We start from the raw sequence: 14601 nt of genomic DNA on the forward strand, positions 1-14601 counted from the left end.
TTTTAGATTGCACTGAATTACTGATTTCAGACACTTTAGTTGACTGTGAGTATTACTGTATTTTTGATAAGGGATTCTTCCCCACAGTGGGCGATTTAGTGTTCGCCTGATTTAAATTTGCCGTCCCCATCCATTTTAGTTCACTGATTCCTAAGATTCTGATGTTCACTCTTGCCTTGACCATGTCCAGTTTACCTTGATTCATGGACCTTACATTCTAGATTCTTATGCAACATTGTTATTTACAACATGGGACTTTATTTTCACCACCAGACACATCCACAACTGAGCATTTTTTCTGCTTTGGACCAGCTACTTAATTTTTCTGGCGCTATTAGTAATTGCCCTCCACACATCCTAATAGTGCATTGGACACTTTCCAACCTGAGAGGGCTCATCTTCCAGTGTCATATCTTTTTCCTTTTCATACTATTTATGGGGTTCTCACAGCAAGAATATTGGAGTGGGCTGCCATTCCCTTCTCCAGTGGACCATGTCTTATAAGAACTCTTCACTATGATCCATCCATCTTGGATGCCCCTGAAAGGTTTGTCTCACAGCTCATTGAGTTACATAAGCCCCTTTGCCATGATAAGGCTGGATCTACGAAGGGGATCAAGTAACTTACCAATACTTAAATACTAATACACTAAATGTTAGATTAAGGCCCTGGCTTATAAAGAAGAAATATATATTTAAAACCCAAGTATAATAAATATGCTTTACTAAATAAAAGAAACTTTCATTTCTCCCCTAGAAGGGTCTCCCAAAACCAAAAGGAAAAACTGATAGACCATATAGTTTTTCATTAGAAGATATCTTTTTCAGAAAAAAAAAAAAAGTGATGTTCATATGACTAATTTTGAACAGCTCTTTCATGAAGATTAACCATTACAAGTAAGCAAAGTTACTGTTTCAAGTTAAATAAATTAAGTCTTCAAGCACAGTTTGGTTAATATTGTCATTTCTCAGAAAATTACTTTCAACTCTTTCAAGAAACACTATGTGGCATTTCTGTTTCATTAAAAGTATAAAATAAGGATATTTTGTATTGGTGATTGAAGGGAAGATCAGTGCTAGGATGTTACTTTGCAGGGAAAAGTAATAATTTAAAGATTATGCAAAGAAAAGCCTAAACAATATTCATTTGATATCCTATGAAGTATTAAATCATTATTTATAGTAAATAAATCTAGTTATTGTGGGATTTTTCCCATCATCAGACCTATTACACCTTGATTTCTTTTAGATAGCATTGCTTCCTGATGGACAAAATGCCCTCAGAATTAATCATCCTGAAACCAAAATAAATGACCCATTGAATGAGATGATTTATGAATATCCTTCAGAAAACTAGAGAATGTATGCAAAATGGAGAGGGAAAGATAATGTGTTTGGCATAATATAAATTGAGTGATTTTTGGCATAAATGAGAAACACAATCAGATACATTTTGAAGCTTCTCTTGGTTGATGAGAACAGCATCAATAGGTAAAGAAGGATGTCTGTCTTCCTGCTGTTGTGACAGGAGAACATGCATCAGGATCATCTAAAATTGAAGAACAGGGAGCACTTGTGCACTATCGGTGGGAATGCAAATTGGTTCAGCCATTATGGAAAAGGTACCTCAAAAACTTAAAAATGGAATTACAATATGATCCAGCAATTCTACTTCTGGGCATTACCCAAAAGAAATGAAAAGAAGATATTAAAGGCATATGTACTCTCATGTTTATTGCAGCATTATTCATAATAGCCAAGATATGGAAGTAATCTAAATCTAAACTTTGAGCTATATGATGAATAAATCCTTGGAATCTACTGTGTAGCATACTGACTAGTTAATGACACTATCATATATTGAAAGTTGCAAAGAGGGTAAGTCTTAATTATTCTCACCATAAGACCTACAACAAATTGTAATTATGAGACGTGAAAGATGCACCAACAATTAAAAAATAAATTACATCTTTAAGTTTAAAAAGAGATCATCTAAAATTGGGCCAAGTTGTTTAAATGATTTTTTTTTTTTTAAGAATGCAGGATGAATATTCATTCTGAGGGAAAAGTTACTACTTACATTGAAAGCTTTACCACTAAAAAGTTATGGAAGAGGATGGTTTGAGGCATCATTTATGTTACTTGTAGGGAGTATATTTCCAGTAATTTATTTTTCTTCTATAGAGTTACACATTAGAATTTAAGTTGTTATATGTCTGAAAGTTTGTCAAAGTACCAATTACTATTTTATGTTTATAATAACTTCCAGAATTTGCATCTATGTATCATCATTTTTGTTTCCAAACTCACTCACTTTAACATGAGAACTCACAAAATATCACCACATAAAGAGATGTGATCACTGTTTTTAATAGTCAAAGATCTATTTCTATAGAGCAAATTTCAGCTAATGAAATCAGAAATTCTCCCAATGTGTTCACTATAATTAGAAATTGCATTTTATTGATTCATTATTCAGCAATCAATTTGTATTTGTATTGTTAAGTTATATGTAAAATGAAGTGAATTGAAATATTTGAAGTGCTTATATTATTAAAGAGATGCTAGTCAATCATACACTATTAAGTTCTGCATATATGACATTGATATATTGCTGCAAGGTAACCAATAATTACTCATGAGGATACACTTTGCCTCCAATTAATTTCAAAAGTGCATTTATGAAAACAAATACAGTGCAAATAGAATTGATCTGATATAATGCAATAGCTATAGCATAGTGAGTGTGACAGTCACTCACTATGCAACCCTATGGTAGCTTGCCAGGATCCTCTGTCCATGTGTCAGGGAATGTTTGACAGGAGGATTCCTATGTGCTGTCTCCCATGAGTCCTTTGTTCCTCTTCAAGCAGAACAGCACACTGCTCCCAGGGACCAAGGTCATTGTGTGAGTCAGGCTTGGGTCTCCTTTAGTAAACATTCTCTTTGGGACAAAACTGCTTAGTCTTGTTCCCCTTTCTTGAGGTATGGATTGTCTCCTGACCTTGTGACTAACATTACCCCTTATTCCCTTGGTAATGGTTGCTATACGTTTGGTTTTCTGATCTCTATCATTCCCGAAAGAAGTTTCTTGTACCACAGCCTATATATACTCATAGAAAAATCATTAAAGCACCTTTGCTCCATCAGAGCTTAGCTTCCTGTGTCTTTCTCTCTCTCTCTCTCTCTCTCTCTCTCTTTCTGGCTGATTCTCTGGAGTGTGGAGACCCGTTGTGCTCACTTTCCTGCCCGGGCTTCTAAGGCCCCCTTGAGAGGGTGCCTGGTGCCTTTGTGAGCGATGCAAGTCCTGCGTCAAGGGCTTTATTGGTCCTCTGCGTAAACCAGGGAATATTAGCCTCTTTCTCTCTTTTACTTTCTTATCGTCAACTCCGTACCACCAGGTTCCAGTCCATTAAAGGACCCCAACATCCATGGAATTCTCCAGGCAAGAATGCTGGAGTGGATTGTGTAAAAGAACTACATTTCTTCACATTCTTTTACAACATTTAATAATTTTTTTAAGAATTATTGTCAGAAGAACACCTGTCTGGCATTTATACAGCATTGTCATTTGCCAAAAACAAAGAAATAAATAAATCTATGCATCTTTCAGTTGACAATTTTAGAGGTGAGTTTTCCTGTCTTTCGGTACTTGGGCTTTCTAAGGATTGTAACTATTGATTATGATTGACAAAACCCACAGTTTTCATAAATAGCTACAAATCATTATTTCTCTCAGCGATAGTTTTCTAAATTGAATATCAAAGAGCCTAGTGTTCAGTATGTATGATATTGTAATCCATTAGAAATATAGTGACTCTGAACTTCAGGTAATGGTAAGAATCTCCGTTACAGGTATTACTAATTGTGCTGGCTACATTTTGTTTCCTGAACATAAAGAAATGCAACAATTAGACAAAAGAATCTCATAAAGGGCTCATGTATATAAATTATCACCTTATAATTTTACATGATGTTTTCATTTGCTAATGTAATATATTCAATGGCCTTTATGAATAAAGATTTGAAGATCAATCTCTCCATACTCATTGTTCCTGACAAGCTACCTGAACTTGAAGAAGTTAGCTGATCTCAGGAACTCTGTGAGATTATTCTAATGAAGGATATTTGGATATTCAGGAAATGTAAATTAAGAATATAGAATTTCAAACTCATAGCAACGCTCCTTAGGCTCATTGAGAAATATATTCCTGTCTATTTCAGATTATATATCAGATAATTTTTAGTGTTTCCATTTGCTAATTTTGTGATGTGGGAAATAAAGGAGAATTTGAATTCATGAGTGTTTAAAAATAAATAGAAAATAGCTTGTATGTGCATTTATGTGCATAAAGACTGCAGGCATCATTCTTTAATGGCATTTATTGTCCCAAATACTCTCTTTTAATCAAATCAAGTATGGTCTAGACATAATGTTTTCTGTTATTGCTCAATAGTGAAGAAGGTATGTACCATAGGAGGAACAATTGTGCGGCTTGCATTTTTGATATACACAAATGTATATGACATAGTATTTGCCATACAGAACCTATTTAGAATCATAGACTTTTGCATATGTCTTTTAACAGTACAATGACATTGTTCAATGTTCTTATAGAAGTATAAGTCTTAGCGTTTCAGACATGTAAAGGATTTTTTATGTCACATGTTATGTTATGGTAATATTTACCATAGAAGAGGAATTACCTCTGGAGGTTTTAAGTCACTATTATTTAGTGAACAAGTTGGCATAATTCTTACATATGTCCCTTAAAATAGCACTGTTACATTTGCCATTTTCTATTTTTTTCTTAAACTTACAAGTACTGAACAGTTTTTGTATAAATTATCAGTAGGAAAAATATATGCACCATGACATTAAAGAAAATAATATGTGAATAGAAAAATCCATAGATAACAAATTTATGAACATGAAAAAAAATTGAGAATAACAGCATGCTAAATTTACCTACGGTACAATTGGGGATTGGCTAAACAAGCTACGATCCCTTTTAACAGAATAAGAATGATAATATTGATCTGAGTTACTTTAAATGTGATTTCTCAAAATGCAGACATATTTGGATGCTAATTATTAAAAATAATGTGTGTTTGAGGATTAAAATAAGATAATATATGTAAAAAGCTCAGCACAGTGTCTGACATCTGTTAGACACTTAACAAAAGAGAGATATTAATACTATAGCCTATAAATGATTATTAGGTAATTTAATTTAGTCCTCATTGCCCCCAAATGTTCAGTCTTGACAAAATATAACTAGCCATGAAAAGAGAACATGCTTTATTTTTAACACTTCTGAATGGGAAGAGCCAAGAATATCCATATAAGAGAGGAAGGAACATCTATGATAAAGACAATTGGATCACTTTGGGGAATGGACAACATTCTTTTATTGACAGAAGAGAGTGAGGCCAATACTGAGGAGCATGCCACAGCATAACCACACACAACTGTCCACAGAGATTATATCCTTCTGACGGTAGTAAAACTTCACACCATTTTGGAAAAGTAAAACCTCAATGAAGTTGACAGAGTTCCTAAGCTATTTGTAAAGCATGGTTGATTTAAATTTTCCTCAAAAACTATTAAAATACTCCCCTGAGAAATACTGCAGATTGATTTGTTGTGATCTTTATAGAAAACATTACTTCTGGATCATATTTACAAAATTCTCATTGGGTTTTAACGCATAATGTGCTGTATTTTAACAGCTTTTAAGTCACTGAAGAACAGTGTGAAAAATTGTTTCCTGAAAAGTTTTGATCATTCTTTCAAACCCGCAGGACTCTTTATTTCTCTGCTATATTCTTTAATGTAGGTGTAAGGAAGGATCTCTTAAACAACTGGAAACCTCAAAATTGTGTGCTTAATAGATTAGTCTTTGTCTCATTTAACAACAGACCATATACAGAGGAAAATTAGTTGAGAATCCGTACTCACTATTGAACCAAGACACATCTTGTCAGTTGAATTTCATTGAAATATAATTCTAGAGTTTGAAAATATGGATTAATATGACTTTCCAAAATAATATTAGAATAAGAGCTTGTGAATGTCAAATAATCAATTAAAGATAGAATTGCAAGTTTCCAAACATTTCAGTATATGTATACACAGAAGAAATAGGAATTTCTTTTCATTGGATTTTCATTGCTATGTGAATTAATGTAATTTCAGGTCACTGATATCATCAGGTTGGGACTGGTGTTTCAAGTATTAATAAGCACCAAATGCAAGGAATTAAAAGATTAAAGACTGCATACATTCTTGGCAATGTAATAAACATATTCCAGCAAATAAGATTAGTCAAGAAGTCCAGAGAATTACTAGTTGAGAAATGTTTACTAAGATCATATGAGGCCATAGTCCTCATTTCAAGTATTAGTGACCAAGAAAGGTACAATATTTGATTTTCAGAATTTTGTTATCTAATAATGGGTAAGACATTGCTTTTGTGACTCAATATTTTTCTTCTTAATATTGATTTTAAAATATTTTAAATGACCATTCATAAGTTCCAGTAAGATAATATGGTAAGGTGATTCCCATAACTGTTCAAGAAAAAATGTAGAGTTCTTCTAAGTAGAGCTAGACAGCAAGTCTTGATGTAACCATATATCTCTGATTTATTTTACTTACAATTTGATAGTCTAGCAGACATTATGTGAAGATTCTGAACCATGTGTCAGCCAATAACAATGACAGAAGTGACAAGCATCATCTTGAAATTTTTATTACATTATAAAAGAAAACATGTTCCCAGAAAATAGTTGAAAAAGCATAATTTCTTCCACCTCAGATGATTTAATTTATGTACTCCAAGGCAATAAAGCATCAAAAGAAAAACTATACTGAATTTATTTCAACTATAATGGAATTATAAATATGATTTAAGGTTAATCTGAAACACTAGGCCCCTTTATAAGAAAAGATGTGCAGTCAATATGCTTAAAATGCATGCATCACTCAAATGAACATCACATAGCACCTCTTGGAATAGAAATTTCCTTTTGCAACACAAAGTGCAAAACTTTGAGTTAATATGAGTGTTTTGAGGATAAATAAATATAATGAATTCATGTATAAAATAACAAGACATAGTTAAGTTTGCTGAAAAAGAACACAGTTTAGGAATCCCTGGAAGGGTAGTCTTACCTAATTCATTTGAACAAAATAAACATAGCAAACATTTTAAAAGTATGTCTTTTCATATTTTTCTATAATATAAGCACACAGATGATCAAACAAGAAAAACATTATGAAAATTAGTCAGTTGTGAGAAAATGTGCAGAGGAGATTATATTTGGACTTAGGTAAGCAAAATTGGTAACATCAATCTAGCCACCCTCAAAAATGTAACTATCCTTTTATCATTTCAGGAACACATGTAATCTTTGTAACTTCTCCACTGTTATATTTTTTTAAGTTATTTGTGTAAAACTCCAAAAGCTCTAAAGAAATATTTTCCTGTGCAAAAAGTATGGAATAAAGCATGACAGTTGTCAACAGGCACATGAAAAGTTGTACAAAACTGCTAATAATTAAAGAAACACAAATCAAAGCTACAATGACCTTACACCAATCAGAACAGCAAACATTAAAAAGTCTACAAATAACAAACGTTTCGAGGGTGTGGAGAAAAGAGAAACTTCCTATATGGTTGGTGGGAATGTAAGCTGATGCAGCCACTGTGGAAAAAAAACTATGGAGGTCAAAAAAATAAAAATAAAGTTGCTCTATGATCCAGCAATTCCACTGCTGGGCATATGGAGCATCATAATTCAAAGTGATACATGCACCCCTATGTTAATAGCACTGTTTGCAATTGCCAAGATATGAAAACTACCTAAATGTACATAGACAGATGAGTGGATCAAGAATATATATAACAAATATATATACTCAGCCATAAAATGAATGAAATAAAACTATTTCATTATTTGCCCCAGCATGGATGGACCTAGAGATTATCATGCTAGGTGAAGTAAGATAGAGAAAGACAAATACCATAGGATATCACTTATATGTGGAATGTAAAATATGACACAAATGAACTTATTTACAAAACCGAAACAGACTTGTGGCTACCAAGTCAAAGGATGGATGGAGGGATAAATTAGGAGTTTGGGATTAGCTGACTATCCCAAACTATAAACAAAATAGATAAACAATAGAGTCCTACAGTGTTTCACAGGGAACCATATTCAATATCCTGTGATAAACTGTGATATATGGAAAAAATGAAAAAGAATGTACACACATACACACATATATATGAAATCACTGTGCTATACAGCAGAAATTAGCACAATATTGTAAATCAACTATCTTCAATAAAATAAATAAATAAATAAACACAGAGCACTTGTGTTTTGCTCTATTATCAGATTTGGGACTACTACACTTTGGGGGAAGAATAAGTGGTCAAGGATGACCACAACATAAAATAAGAATGGACAGGCCAGAAGGATTAAGCCTGGAAAAATCTGTGAAATTTCTATCATTACAATCAGTAGAAGCACACACTAATGGAAACATTTTGTTGACATATTACAAGGTACTTAGAATAATATTATCTCAGTGCATTTCAAATAAGATTCTCTTTATGGAATAAAGAAACTTCCTATGTCAGACTAAAATAGACTATGCCATAGAAAAAGTTATCACCAACTTCTAATATATATTTTCTTGCTCTTTCAGAGAAGATAAAGTGAGATGGCAGTGACTAAATATTTGGTTCTCCACAAAGCATAGTTTTAAAAGGGTCATCTCCTAAATTATAGACGTGACAGAATACCTATTCTTATGGACAATGGTTGGTGGAGGAATTAAATGAAAACATCTCAGGCAATGAACAGAAAGTTGTGTTGAATTTTCCAAAAACACTGTATGAAGAAAGGAAATCTTGACAAACTTCAATTGCCTTGGAGAGTTCCCAAAGCATTCACAATGACTTTAAAATCATGTTGAAAATTTTGAAGTTTTATTGTTTTTCTCATTTCAATTATATTTTCAAGGTAGGATCAATTTTTTTTTCTTATATACTTACTCAATTGTATAAAACTATGATCTTAAAATTGTCATGCCTTACCTTTGATTCTTGAACGTTCTTGACTTTTTTCCTGCTGGAAATAAAACAAAAATAGTTCAAAGTTTGTAAGCATTTTATCAACAGTGTGATATAAAGTTTCACTTTAACTAAAGTCTTATCAAAATATTTTACTGTACATATACCCAGGAGTCATTGTAACACAATTCTCACTTAAAAAACACATGTCAAATCTCTTATCAGAGCAGTAATCATTCTTAGTGTACATAAATGTTTCTAAGAAACCAATACATTGCACAAATGACTTTATAAATAAATACTTAATGTATAATAAATACATTATTGTTTCTCTAAAATGTTTGGTCCATTTTATTTAATCCCAACAGGTATTAAATCATATCTTCAGAATTTGCTTTTAATGTCTTTATGTTAATTCTATGTTTTTGGTGAGGAAAAAGTTTAATGGCAAGCAGTGGAGAATTCACTAAAACACACACACACACACACACACACACAAAGATATTTCAAATGTCTTTCCTTCAGTTTAGCTTAAAATTGTTCCCTATCTTGCTTCTCTGAGGCTAAAGTTGACAACAGTTCTATTATTTATTCAAAGCTGCTTCAGTCAGACCGGTCTTTCAATTTGAAATACTCCTTATAGTTACCAGGCAACCCCAAAAGAATTTGTTTGCTTTTGAGTTTTTAAGTAGAAATTGTGAACTCTATAACTTCTTGATTAATACTCAGGCACAGTTTACTCTGCTAAAAGCTTTCAGGTTCTCAAACTAAAAATAATTTTGAAATATGTTTCTAACTAAAAGTCACACACAGATATGCAGAAATATACAAATGTCAATGAATTTTGATAGCATTTATAAACATAGTAGAAATATGAAAAGTTATTTTGCTGCAAATATTCATCCCAGAGTCAGATTGAGAATAAAGATGATATTGACAGGCTAAGCATTCCCTATAGTAAGATCACACTTGTGTCCCCAGACCTAGTTCTTTACCTAGGTCTGGTTTTATAAATGCTGATGATAAACCAGGTCTGAGTCATATGATGAATTTTGTGTGGGAAGTGTCTGTGACTCTAGGTATCTGATCAACCTTGAGAAATGGTAGCACAGCTAGTGTGATAACATTTGAAGATAACCATTGCTAGTGTGTAAATGAATTGTAAAATTTTTAAAAAATGCATTATTGATGTATATTCATTGAAACATGCTAACCAAATGTATGATTCTATTAAGCTAATGTTTTGTATTTTAAATCTCTTATCTTAGCCCATCTAGACTTTGTGTTTAAATTCTGAACTGTACTGTTAATTAATTGTTTTTTAATTACAATGTACTTTTAACTTAGAGTATATGTTGCTCATTTAAACTAAAATTCTAATACAAATTATATATATTTATAAATAAATAATACATACTTTAAAAGTACATTATTATTTCATAATTATAGGACAAGTTGATGTAAATTTTCCAAATGGTTACTAATGAAAAAGAAATCTCTATTTCTCTCCATTTTGACACTTTTTCATTCATTTCATCATTTATTCTTTTAGCAAATGTGTATTGATCACTTCTATGTGTCAGACACTGCTCTAAGTGATAAATGATGAACAAAACAAACCAAAATATGTCCTCCTGAACCATGATTATTACACAAATGGCAATAAGTTCTATTTAGCAAAAGATATACCATACAAGGTGTAGTTTGGAGTGACTACAATTTCATAGAGGTCTACAATGATAAATAATTTTGAATAAAATTTTGAGGGGAATAAGAGGATGATCCAAGCATATATCTGGGGAAAACATGTTTTGAGAGAGAAAAACAATTGCAAACTCCCTGTGATACAGCAGGTCTTGACACTGTCAAAGATACCAGGAAAACATGTGTAACTGGACAGGCTGAATAAGAAGAATTGAATACAAAGTTCAGTCAAGAAAATAAGAGTTGTAGACAGACTAGCACTGAGGGCATTGGTTAGTGCTTTTGTTTTTGCACTGAGAGAGCTGAAAAACACATTGAGAGTTTCTCCTCAGAGGAGTAACACCATGTCAATTACATTTAAACAGACTCATTTTGCCTATAGAGAATAGTTTGAACAAGGATAGGACAAAATTAGAGGGACCAACAGAGAGGGTATTGCAGGAATCCTGATGGGAGGTGATGGCTCAGACTGGTGTGGTACCAGTGGAATTGCAAAACTAGTTAAAACTAAAAAGGTTTGTGGATAGAATAAGTGTTGATGTGAGACACAGAACTGATGAGGATGATCTCAAGGGTCTGAGCCACTAGAAGAATGATGGTATCTCTAACATAAGGAAGATGGCCAAGTTAGAAGAAGCACTTTTATCCTTTTTTGGCTTGCCTTCTGGTGTTGTCCCGGTCTGCATTTTTCTCTTGTCTGGCTGCTCCTTTTCTATCTCCTTTACAGATTCTTTTATGTCGCCTCAATTTCTAACTACTAGTTTCCTAGATATTGAATCCTTATCTTTCTTCTGTATACCTTATTCCTTTGCTCACCTTACCTAGTCTTCTGGTCTTAAGTGCCATATTTTTCCTGAAGACTCTCAAATTTGTATCTCTAGCTAATCCTTAGCATTGAATTTCAGATTCAAATATTCAGCTTTATTTTTGACATCTCTACATGAATATCTAATAACAGCCCACTTATCATGTCTAAAATTAAACTTTTGATCTTCCCTTATGTCTTCGATCATCTTTCTCATCTTCTTCATCTCTTCATCCTTCTAGTTGTTTAGACACTTAAAATAATGCTGTTTCTTAAGAGCAAAAATCCTGAAACTTTTTGGGTTTGATATTCAACTCTGATTTTATTTTGAATATCACTCTGATGATGCAAAGTAGGATGATAGTCAAAGTGTCTGGAACTCAGAGGAGATATTTCAGCAAGATGTATAAATTTATAAATCACCAGTCTATGTATAAGTCATCATTCAGAGAATATATAAGAGTTGAATAATATAGAACTGAATATTGTAAATAATTCAAGAAATAAATAAAGTCAAATCAGGCAGCTATTTTGACAATATCCACCGGATGAACTGACATAGGTAAAAACACTGACTTCAAAAGAAACACATTCTTGGCTTGGAAGTACATTTTAACTTATTCAAGGAAGGAGATGATGATTGACAAGTATATAAAGGGGTAAAAGTAGAATGGGAGAAATGTAATTGGGAAAGAAAAGGCCAGGATGGTCTGTAGCTGAAGAATGAAGGGAAATCCATAGAGGCATTGTGTTTGTTTTTGCTCTTTTGTCTTTTGTTTTATTTTTGTACATTTATAATATATTATTTATATCAGTGAGAATTGACAATGTTTAAATGATGGGAGGTATAGAGTAGAAACAGAAGATTAAGACAAAAGGGAGAGATGATTAGACTAACTTTACAAGGCTACTAAAAGGGTAGATGCGATAGAAAACATAAGTGGGGGAAAATTTTAGTTAGAAAGACAACCAGTTCCTCTAATATAAGCAGTGGGCACAGGAAGACATGGTTATAGACACAAGAAGTATGTATTTATTTTCTTTATGTAGCTGAAGGAAAGTCCACTGAGTGGTGAAGGAGGATGGTTTGTCAGAAATTTGAGGAGAGACTAGATTTTAAATGCACTATTTTTTTTTTATGAGACTAGTTGAGTAAAACAGCTTTGGTTTCTGAAGTCCTAGTTGATTTTTGGCATCAAAAATATACAGTGATACTGATTTAAGATGTTTTAACTGCAATCAAATAAGCTTAATACTCACTGACATTGCATTTTATCTATTATTTTTATGAATACCAATTCTCTATTTTGCACAATTCTATATAATTATACTGATAAATTACCAGTAAAATATCCTTAAATAGTCTACAAATGGGAAATCTGTAAGAAGTCTAAATTTATAGAAGATAAATTACTAATTAATTTTATGAACTAGGAATAATAGGAACAGACTTGTAATATAGGAGGATTAAAAGGATAACCTAGATTATTTATTCTTAAACATGTATTAGAACTCTATCAGTGTAAATATATATATATATATATACACAGACATATATATGTGTGTGTGTGTGTGCAGAAAATATATATATACATATATATACTTTAGCATTTTCAAGGTAATAACTGTTCCAATTTATTTTTATGATTAAAATATTGCATTGTTCACTTGGCAACACATATTTTTCACAGTTTTATTTCACGAACTATTGATTCAGATTTTAAATGCTAATTTTTAAATGTGGAACTGTTAAGAAGAAAACTGTACCTGTTTAATTATGCAATGAGAGGTCAGAAAGATTTGTTATTCTTTCTTCATGATACATTTGAGAAACATTCTGACATTATGAAAATTTAGGTCTTATACATAATAGCAGAAATGCCATTCTCTTGGTATAACTGAATTGTAATATTCTTCCAAAAGATTTTCTGCCAATGTGATCTTATCTTAAAATAAGAAATATATATTTGGCCATGTATCAAAGCTAAATAATAGCAAACGATTCATGTATTACTTTGTTCCACATCATTTCTTGGAAGAAACCCAAAGTGCTATCTTTCATTTATAAATAGACTCCATGAAATTCAGCTCAGTGGTGGAAATGGGCAAATAGATCCTTGCAGACAGTGTGTTAAAGATTAGAAAAGATAATCTGGGTGGAAGTAAGGATTCAGAAGTAATACATGATTGAAAGATACAATTTCTTCAATATTAAACAAAATACAACATAATGAGTGGAACATAGCTAAGCCAGGGTAAAATTTTCAAGCTGGAAACAAATTTTCAAGCTGTAATTTTTCAAATGAGTTATGGTGGCCCTAAAATATCTAGTAAAACTGAAGTATAGCCGAATAACATCAACACACAATAATAAGCAGAATGTTATAACTCTAGAAGGTATCTAGAAGATATATATCTATATATCTTCTATATATCTATATAGATATATATCTAGATACCTAAAGATATATCTATATATCTAGAAGGTATAATTAAGAATGTTTCCTTTCTAGTGTTTGAATTTTGGTATGACATTTACTAATATCTGGTGATGCTTATACCCTAAATAATGTCTTATGATCAAACACTAAAACTGTATATCTGGCCACAACATCTGCCAACACAATTTATCCAAGTTCTCCCTTTTTGTTGTGAACCACATGCCCTCTGGGAAGAGAAGAAACCATTTAAATGGTGAAAGCATCAAGTTCATCATAAGAGCACTGAGTTATAATCATTGGACTATCAATAAATGGTCTTCACCTTTCATATTACAAAGCTTAAACCACTTTAAGGAAAAGTTGTGAACACTATACAGGTTATACCCATGGATAATCTTTCTTAAAATTTGTATATGTATGATACTAGATTAATGAGATTACTTATGCATCCTTTGATCAGTATCAGGACTCCCACAGGCTTCTCTGCACATAGAGGGATATAAGAATGAGACAAGTGCAGGTAGAAGTGAATTGGTTCCTTATGAAAGCATACCAATTATCT

At 32.2% G+C, this 14601-nt stretch overlaps 1 protein-coding gene and 1 pseudogene across 1 annotated transcript in view; one reads left to right on the plus strand and one right to left on the minus strand.

Annotated features, from left to right (window-relative positions):
- Positions 1–14601, minus strand: part of FSTL5 (follistatin like 5) — an 864841-nt gene that overhangs the window by 707056 nt on the left and 143184 nt on the right. The window contains exon 3 of the mRNA XM_061140881.1: positions 9114–9144. Within this exon, the coding sequence (XP_060996864.1) occupies positions 9114–9144 (31 nt within the window). The remainder of the gene's footprint in view (positions 1–9113; positions 9145–14601) is intronic.
- On the plus strand, positions 10005–10117 carry LOC133058137 (small nucleolar RNA SNORA72; annotated as a pseudogene).

Source organism: Dama dama, chromosome 5 (genome assembly GCF_033118175.1).
Source record: "Dama dama isolate Ldn47 chromosome 5, ASM3311817v1, whole genome shotgun sequence".
NCBI lineage: Eukaryota > Metazoa > Chordata > Mammalia > Artiodactyla > Cervidae > Dama > Dama dama.